This window comes from Orycteropus afer, unplaced genomic scaffold (assembly GCF_000298275.1).
Source record: "Orycteropus afer afer isolate SDZICR_OR568_19922 unplaced genomic scaffold, OryAfe1.0 scaffold00006, whole genome shotgun sequence".
NCBI classification, from domain to species: Eukaryota; Metazoa; Chordata; class Mammalia; order Tubulidentata; family Orycteropodidae; genus Orycteropus; species Orycteropus afer.
In genome coordinates, this window is record NW_006921593.1 from 23,575,544 (window position 1) to 23,584,675 (window position 9,132).

Genomic DNA, 9,132 nt, shown 5'->3' on the forward strand with positions numbered 1-9,132 from the left:
CCTTATAACACTCGGGCCTTCTTATGGGGAAAGGTAGAAAAAAAAAAAGAGAGATGGATTGGCAAACGCCAGAGGATAGGGGCTCCACAAGGAAAGGGCGTTTCTGGAAGCACTGCCTGTGGGCATGTGCCCAGGGACTGGGAAGCAAGCAAGCAGACCAGGTCTCCCACAGGGACTTCCCTGCACACGCTGCTGGTGCTGCCTCTTTCCCGCGGCGAGCAGAAGCAAGGGCTCCCCTCACGGGGCCTGGAACCTGGAGGTGGGTCCATGTGGCCTGGAGACATCCAAGCATTTCACTGGCCAGCAATCAGACCTTTACCCCTGGATGGGTCTTAGGAAGAGGAGGGCAGGGAGGGCAGGCTCCATGGTTGGTCAAACAGCTTGGGGGGGGGGGGCGGTCCAGAAGCAGGGCCACTCTGCTGCTCTGACAGCAGCTGGGGGTGGGGCCACGGCACAGCTGCAGAGACCTAGACAGGGCTGTCCTGGAAGACAGATGGTGGGCCTGTCACGGGGGGCTCCTGGCACTGGGTTACACCTCTCTGCTTAGGGTGCCACCTGACCCTGTGCCCAAACAACCAAGCCATAAACAGCACAAGAGCTTCCCCCCATGACAACTAAGAACACGGATCTCAAGGCCACCTGACGAGAAAGTGCAGGACGGGCTCCCACGACACCAGGAACAAGTCAAAGATGCCCAAGACACACCTGAAGCCACTGCTGTGTGGCTTTGCTGTAATGCGGGGGGGGGGGGGGGGGGGGGCGCAATTCACCCACCAGCGGCTCCAACACAAGGAACCACTGACATCGGGAAAGGTGGGCTTGAAAGGTAAGTGTTGGTGGGATTGCCGGCCCAGCAAGGCACACTCCTCAGCTCAGGAAGCCAGCTGCTGGGAGCTTAGCCTGTGAATCAGACACCGGCTTGGGGACGTACACAGGACCAGCAACCAGAGCTCCCTGGAGGACGAGGAATCAAAGTGGCACTGCTGGCCGGATGCCCACCTTTTCTCCCCTGGCTGCCCATTCTGAAGACACCGCGTCATCAGTGAGCTTGTCCGCGCATGAGGGAATGCTGGGAACCGTCACAGAGCTGGTGACCACAGTGGCTGACGTCATAAAAGCTCATGAGCCACCATCAGCTAGAGAATAGCCCCAGCAGGGTGTGCAGGTTACCCACCCCGAGTGCAGAGCGAATGGCGGAGAGTGAAACCAAATAAAAAACAGAGCGGTTGCTGTGGCGCTGACACCAACCCACTGTGACCCTATGCACGTCAGAGTGGTAACGTACACCAGCACCTTCAGTGGCCGATTTTCTGGAACAGAATCACCAGGCCCTCCTTCCGAGGAACCTCTAGGTGGACTCGAACCACCTTTTGGTGAGCAGCCAAGTGTTTAATCGTCATATTCTCTAGGTTGTATTTAGTATTTCATTTTCTTCGATATGCTTATTGCTAATTATTGTCAATGAATATGCATTCACTGTGCAGTATTTAAAAAGTATTTAAAACATTAGAAAATTAAAATCTTAACACAGTGAACGACTGGTTAACACTATATAACCTGTAACAAAATCAAAAACCAAACCCACTTCTCTCAAGTTGACTCTGACTCACAGCACCCCTAGAGGACAGAGGAGAACTGCCCCATAGGGTTCCCAAGGCTGTCAATCTTCACAGAAGCAGAATGTCTCATCTTTCTCCCTCGGAGCAGGTGCTGGGTTCAAACTGCTGACATTTTGAGTAGCAGCTGAGTGCTTACCACTGCAACCCCAGGGCTCCTCATACAATCTATAGATCTCTCTAAATCAGGACAGGTTTACATCTGGCAAGGCTCAAGGACTACAGTTGTCAGGGAACTAAAGAATACCACATGTTCAGGTTTTCATCAGAACTTGCTGAGAGAACTAACTGTGGGCAGCATGCCTGTATTCCCCCCAAGAGTAACTAACTCTGTTTCTGAATCCATCTATTATAAGCCACCAACATAGGAATATTACTAAAGGAGATGGATGTTTCTCTCGCCTGAGGGACTGGTCTGGGTTCCTGACTCACAGGGAACCTGCCGTACACACTGCATCTGATTCCGTTTGTTCTCGCTGCTCAAGTGGGATCCAAGTGGGATTGTATCCTTCGCTCCAGATTTTCCAACAGACGCCCTTTCTCCTTCCTCGTTTACTGTGTTCTCCTCCTGTCTTTTTATGCTCATTTACACCTGCCCTTAGCCTGCACTTGTACTGGGATTCTTTGTAGAATCTGAGAGCCACTGCTCCACCGTTGGGGAGGGGAAGAGGCAGACACATGGGGTCTGCCAAACGCAAGGGACAAGATGATCAGCTCACGATTGAGCGGGAAACCAGACCAGACCTCAGCTTCAAACATAGACAAGAAGCGGGACTGTTGTTAGGATCGCTGCCCCCCCGCCGTGTTTACACCAAGGTCTGTGCCTGATGATTGTTGCGCGGGGGCCACACTCACATGTAAACTGGGGTGGTAGGTCAGCACGCCGTTGTCACACAGAGTGACGTATTTCTTCTTCCACTCCTTGTTCAGTGATTTGCCACTTCGCTTCAACAGCATGCCCTGAAAGGAGAAGGGGAAACATGGGAACTCCTGTAAATTAAAAAGGACAAAACTGGGTGTGCTGGCAACTTTTTACACCTTTAAAACCTTCCTCTTAAGCTCTGGCACTTTAAAAAGGAAACTGGTTGACTTTCTGATTGACATTTCTTTTTCTCTTCTCTTTTATATACAACACAGTCAGCAAACTTCTGTGTGTGTGTGTGTGTCTAGAATGCAGTTTGTGATACTGGGACCTGTGAGACAGTCCACCATTGCAACAAACAGAATACAAACGCTCTGATGTGCCACGTGGTATGTTTTCTGTAACAAAGTTCTACAAACACGAAGAACACCCATAGGTATGACGTTTTAAAGAAGGAAACTTCAATTCCTTTTTTCTAAAAATAACAACTTTAACTCTATTTGCAGAGAGAAACATTTGACTTTGCAATCTCTCTCCTCAGAGTTTTAATTTATTGAAATGCATTCCATTTGCAAACATTGTCACTGTATTTAATAAATGAACGGTGCGTCACTCACTGTAACTCTCTTTCAATTAGATCGTATTAGGACTCATGAGACCCTTTGGAATCAGAAACTAACACGTCTTTGACAGTGTGTCTATCTCAGAAGACTGACGAGCTCTGCTGGCGCCTAAAAACCTTCCACCTTGTTTCCAAGCTTTCCTGGGTTAAGATGACATTTACCCCACATCTTCCCCCGTCCTCTTCTGGGGGTTCCTTCCATGTCTGCCTGGCTCAGATCATTTCAGCTGAAGCTCTGCCATCCGTATTCTCTAATGGTCTTCCTCCTGGTGTCAGTCGTGGAACTCACGCCCACTTCACATGGCACAGTCTCATTCTCGTGCCCCCTCGCTGTCCATTTACAAACGTACAGGATCCTAATTATGATTCTGAAAATATCCAACTGAGTAAGTTGCTTCCGCTGACTGAGGCACAGGATATTCTGTGCTTTGGAACACAATCTGACGCTGAGTGCCAGGAGCTGTCTTCCAGGTCCCTTCAGCCTCCACCCCTCCTCATTCCCCCATCCCTCAAGAACCACAACACAAGGAAAAATCAAATACGTGCTTGTGTGCTGCACAACTGAGTTTACATTCCGAGTCACTGCCAGTGTTGTGACAGTATGGTTTGTGATTTCCTCAAATGGCATCAAGTTTCACGGCTCCGACGGACAGCACCCAGCATGGGAATCGGGCCCCGTTTAAATACGGTAGCTGAGGGAAAGGACTTCAGAGTTTGAAGTAACATATGAATTGTTGGGAGTGAATTTCTTTGCAAGTCCTATTTTTTATTTTTTTAAAAGAAAACCTGTGATGGAACGCAGCACACCTTGGTTTCTTGGCATCTAAACCAGTATAGCCCACTATGGCATTGAGAGCCATACAGCAGAGCAAACGCATGAACGAAGTCACCTTGTTCCAAGCGCTCTGACTGCAGGGTAAGGACGCCCGGGAGAGGGCAGCCACCACCATGAGCCACACAGGAACAAATAGGCCCCAGCTTCAAACCAGGCCCTTTCCTCCCCATGGGATCCCTCGGAATGCTACCCTTAGCGTAACAGGACCTCACACAAGTTCTCCTCTGGGTTCTCACTTTCCCATCATCCATTTCAGACTGAATTCTAACAATACCCGGGGCCGGGGGTCACCCGGGGGTCACCGGAAGATCAGAGATGCTCTGGCTTCACAGAGCTTTGTCCCTGGGCACTCGGACAAAAGCCAGCGTAGCTCACACCCCGGGGCTCGGTGCACATGGACTCAGAACACCTCCAGAGATCTTGGAGTGACTTTCCCAAGCAAATCCTGCACTCACACACCCTCCCCACAGCGAGGGCTACAAAGACTCAAGGCAGGGAAAAGAGAAACATTCCAATTAGAAAACGGCGTGAAGAGATGATTTAGTAGTTTTTGGGGGAACTAACTTAGATTGATTTTGGTGGTAGTAAAATATAATCTCTTGGTGAAAGGACACCCAAATCCCGATGCTCTTACACAGGTTTGACGCGTGGCCCCGTAGGGGACGTCTGATGCCGACATACTCCTCAAATGATGCCACCACCCGCCTGTCAGTGTGACAACCTGTGCCGGCCTGTGTGCTGCTGTGATACTCAAAGCTATGCCACTGGCATGTTCCACACCAACAGGGTCACCCGTGGTAGACAGTTTCACCAGAGTGTCCCAGGACAAGGAGGAAAGGACTGGTGATCTATTTAAAAAAAATAAAATAAAAAACCCGCTGTGATAGTTAAGTTTGTGTGTCAGCCTGGCTAGGGCTGGTTGAGCGACTGGGCAGCTAGACGTAGTTAGGTACCCATTTGTGGTATATTCCTAACGGGGTAGCACTGTTGTTGTTGTTATGTGCCGTCGAGTCGGCCCCGACTCATAGCGACCCCTCCTTGGGTTTTCAAGGCAGTATCACTACGGAAGTAGGATTGCCCAACCTTCCTTCCGAGGAGTGGCTGGTGGGTTTGAACCGCCAGCCATCTGGTTAGCAGTCAAGTGCTTTAGCCACTATGCTACCAGAGCTCCTTACGGGGTAGCACTAGGCAACCAAAACACAGCCATAAAAACTCTGTGGATCACAAGACAATGTTGTCTGATAGAGAGCTCAGAATACACCGCGGCTTGAGCACACCAACGACTGTGAAGATGGTTGGTGCAGGACTGGGCCGTGTTTGGTTCTGTTGTATGTGGGGTCACCGTGAATCAGAGACAACGTGACAGCAACAAACAACAACGACATTAAACAGCTGGGCCTGCAGGACACCCTGGTGCCCGAGGAGCTGTGTGACGCAGCTGAAGCCGCAGCCCCATGTGGGCAGCACAGACGCTGTGAGCCCTCATCCCGACCCGCTCGCCCCTCATCCCGACCCGCTCGCCCCTCACAGACGTCAGGCCCAGGGCCCTGCACGCTCACCAGCAGCTCAGGGAGGACCTGGGTCAAGAAGGCCGTGTCTCGTGACTGGCCTGAGCAGCCACAAAGGACATGCCTTTCTCGAGCATAGCTGTGTTCGCTTTATTGGCGCGCCCCAGGTGACCTGGGCAGCAAGCTATTATGGCTTCTTCATAATGGGTGCAGACCTCGAGGCCACAGGTAACCAGTCAGCTAGAAAAGCACCAAAGCCAGCCTCCCGCCCTGTGGGCTGCTTTCACCCTACGGAGGCGACTCCACCTCACGTGGCCGCCACATGTCAACCTAGAACCACGCTCCACAGGGATTTCATGGCTGATGCTTTGGCAGCAGCTTGCAAAGCCTTTCTTCCAGGCCTTCTGGGTGGACTCGAACCTCCGACCTTCTGATTCACAGCTGAGTGCATCAACCATCTGCACCTCCCAGGGACTCCCCACCTGTGCCAGGGACTTCTACACACGCCAGACACTGATTACTCAATTGGTAAAATTTTCTAGTTTCATTTGAAAATTAACACACTGTGTATCTTTAGCGGAGATTCATTTAATGAAAAGGAAGCCCTGGTGGCACAGTAGTTAAGAGCTGAGCTGCAAACTGAAAGGTTCATGGCGCAAACCCACCAGTCGCTCACGCGGTGGAAGGAGGAGTGGCAGTCTGATTATCGCTTTGGGGATGCTATGGGCCAGTTCTGCTCCACCCTGCAGGGTCCCTGTGAGTCCGAAGCCCCTTGACAGCAATGGGTTAATGGGTTAATTGAATGAGAATCAAGTTTTACCATGTCACGGGACCAATGTTTATTTCCTCAAACAGCTACCATGCTATGTCACACTCAGGACTCATAGGCCATCACGGCCGTCAGGTCCCCTGGCTCCTGGGTGAGGACCTAACATGCTCCTGGTTTTCACACCCCACATGGAAGTGGTGGCGTGTTCTCCGTGTCCCTTGTTTGAAATGGCAACTGTGTTGTTTATTATTCTCTTCAAAGGGACATGATGCTTGCTGCTCAGCTGACTGTTCATGTAATCCTGGAAAAACCTGAAACATCTTGATTTATGTTTAAAGGAGAATGAACCGGTCAACCTGCTAGAAGATTTCTATGATTCTCAGAAACATTATGCTAACCCTTAGATGCCAATTCCACAAAATGAGGTTCTGGTGTCTTTTGAGGGGAGGGTTATAGCCAAGCTCCTAAGTGCTAAACTTTCAGTCTCATCATTTTTCCCCTGAAGTGTCTTCCTCTACACGTTGGCTCCTTCCAATCCGTTAAATGCTTCATGGGTCTGGTGACCCTCTGCCTGGCCGCAGGCACCTCCACCTGCCGACTAACACTCACATCTTCATGTCCCTGTTCCACGTCCCTTCCCAGCTCAGTGAATGGCACCATCAGGCACACCACCAAAAGCTGGGGGCCTCCTCCCTCCAGCCCCTCACCATCCCGCCTGATCCATCACTGTGACCCCCATGTCATTGACTCAATTTCTCTCCTACCTGTTCTGTCTTCCCACCCATCTCTTGCCCTGGATACACCCCTAAATCATCCCTCTTTTAGACTGGCCGTCCCTGATATAAGCTATTTCCAAAACCGAACCAAACCCACTGCCATGGAGTCAGTTCTGACTCACAGCGACCCTACAGGACAGAGTTAGACCTGCCCCCACAGGGTTTCGAAGCCTGTAATCTTTACAGAAGCAGACTGCCTCATCGTCCTCCCACAGAGTAGCTGGTAGGTTTGAACCACCAACCTTTTGGATAGCAGCCAAGCACTTAACCACGTGCCACCAGGGCCCTATGAGCAAGCTAGAACCACCTGAACAAGCAATCACCTCCGGGAGCCCCGGGACAGCTTGGTCCCAAGCAGAGCTCAGGAGAGCAGGTCACCTTGGTCAGAGCTTTTCTCACGCAAAGCTGCCAAGGTCAGACCTTGTTATCACGTCACCCGGATGGGAGGGGACATCATGAGAAACAAGTGAGGATCGTGTGCTTCAACTGTAGCCATGCCCCTGCACGGCGCCGCACCCCTGCACAGCAGCGACCTTGACCCAGACCTCCAGCACCCCGAGAAGTGCAGGGCTGAGCTGCGGTGGGCCTGGGCTAGGGTCTCCACCACAGCCAACACCAGATGGCGCAGGTATGAGGGAGCCTTGGTTTCATGGACAGCCATTCGGGCCCCCCTTGGTCCACGCTTGTCTGTCAGGAAGGGGTCGGCAGCCAGCTCTAATGAACTGCTGAATGCCCCCTCCCCAGTTACAGGGACTTCAACCTGCCTCACCTGGAAACACCAGGTGCTCTGGCCAGGAACGTGGTGCCGGACTGACATCACTTCCCGACACAGAGCAGTAGGGAGAACAGTGCAGTCCCTCCCTTGTCCTCCTGTCCCACAGCTGGGCTGCAGGGGACCTCCACCCAGACAAAAACCAACCGCAGAGCTGGGCCTCCTTGAGGGGTTCAGATGCCTGGATGGCATGAGTCCCCTCAGGGCAGATGCAACAGCTCGGACACGCAGCCCCTCGGGTGTCCACGTTGCAAGCATACACGCCGACCTGTGACCCAAGTGCCCAGGACGGCCCGCCTCTTCCGCCGGCTTTGACTCAAGCCTGGTCACGCTTCTCCCCTCCCGCAGCCCCCACACTTTGCTCCCAAGTCTGAGCGAGCACTAAACGGTAGAACCTGCCTGCTTTCTGGGCTTACCTGACAGTCAGCTGACCATGCCACACTTCTCCCGTTGACCCCCTGGTCATGCTGTCCACTGACTCCCCTTCTTAACACCTTAGCCCTTCCATCCTAGAGAAGAAAACCCTTTTGCTGTGAATTCTGGGATGCCTGCAGATAGTAGAAGTCAGGCCGTTCACTGCACTGCCATGGGACTCGCAGATCAAGGTCTCCCCAAGCCCCAGTGGGCTTCAATTCGACACCTTTACAAAAGGTCAGCCAGCAAGGCAGGAGAAACAGGTAAAGTGCATATTTTCTCTCCATAAACACTGAGAAAGGCCCAGCGTCAAACTCGTGATTAGCTAGGAGCTCACTGAGGGGTGAGGGCAGAGGCCAGGCCTGCCAGGCAGCAGTGGCAGGTTCTGCAATCGGATATCTGACTGGATTACAAAGGCAAGGGCTCAGGAAACAGCATCAGTGGATTAGAAAGTGTCTGCTTTTTCTTCCCTTCTATTTTGTTTGCTTAAATTAATACTAAACACGCAATTTTTCAGAACCAGGTGAGAATGCCACCTGTGCGTCAGAATTTAAAGAGATCAGAAGCTCTATCTTTCAGGCCATAATGTGTTACAAATATCCTTGCACGAGGCCCTGCCCAGGTCACCAGTTCCGGCTGGAGCATCCGAGAGGATGGGCTGAGGATGCAGGGGCAGTGACGTAGGTGTGCGCGCGTCTGTGGGTCTCCTCAGCTAGAGTTGCTAGGAAGTTATTCCTAGTGAGAAGCGCGGGTGATGCAGTGGTTAAGTGTTAGGCTGCTAACCAAAAGGCTGGCCGTTCAAACCTACCAGATGCTCCATGGCAGAAAGCTGAGGCAGTCAGCTTCTGTAAAGATGACAGCCTTGGAGACCCTGAGGGGCAGTTCCACTCTGTCCTCTAGGGGCGCTGTGGGTCAGAATGGACTCCAGGCAGTGGGTGTGGTTTGGGCTTTGCTTCAT

At 51.9% G+C, this 9,132-nt stretch overlaps 1 protein-coding gene across 1 annotated transcript in view; it reads right to left on the minus strand.

The window, feature by feature from the left end:
* Positions 1 to 9,132, minus strand: part of AGAP1 (ArfGAP with GTPase domain, ankyrin repeat and PH domain 1) — a 666,775-nt gene that overhangs the window by 270,733 nt on the left and 386,910 nt on the right. Inside the window, exon 10 of the mRNA XM_007941633.2 lies at positions 2,472 to 2,576. Within this exon, the coding sequence (XP_007939824.1) occupies positions 2,472 to 2,576 (105 nt within the window). The remainder of the gene's footprint in view (positions 1 to 2,471; positions 2,577 to 9,132) is intronic.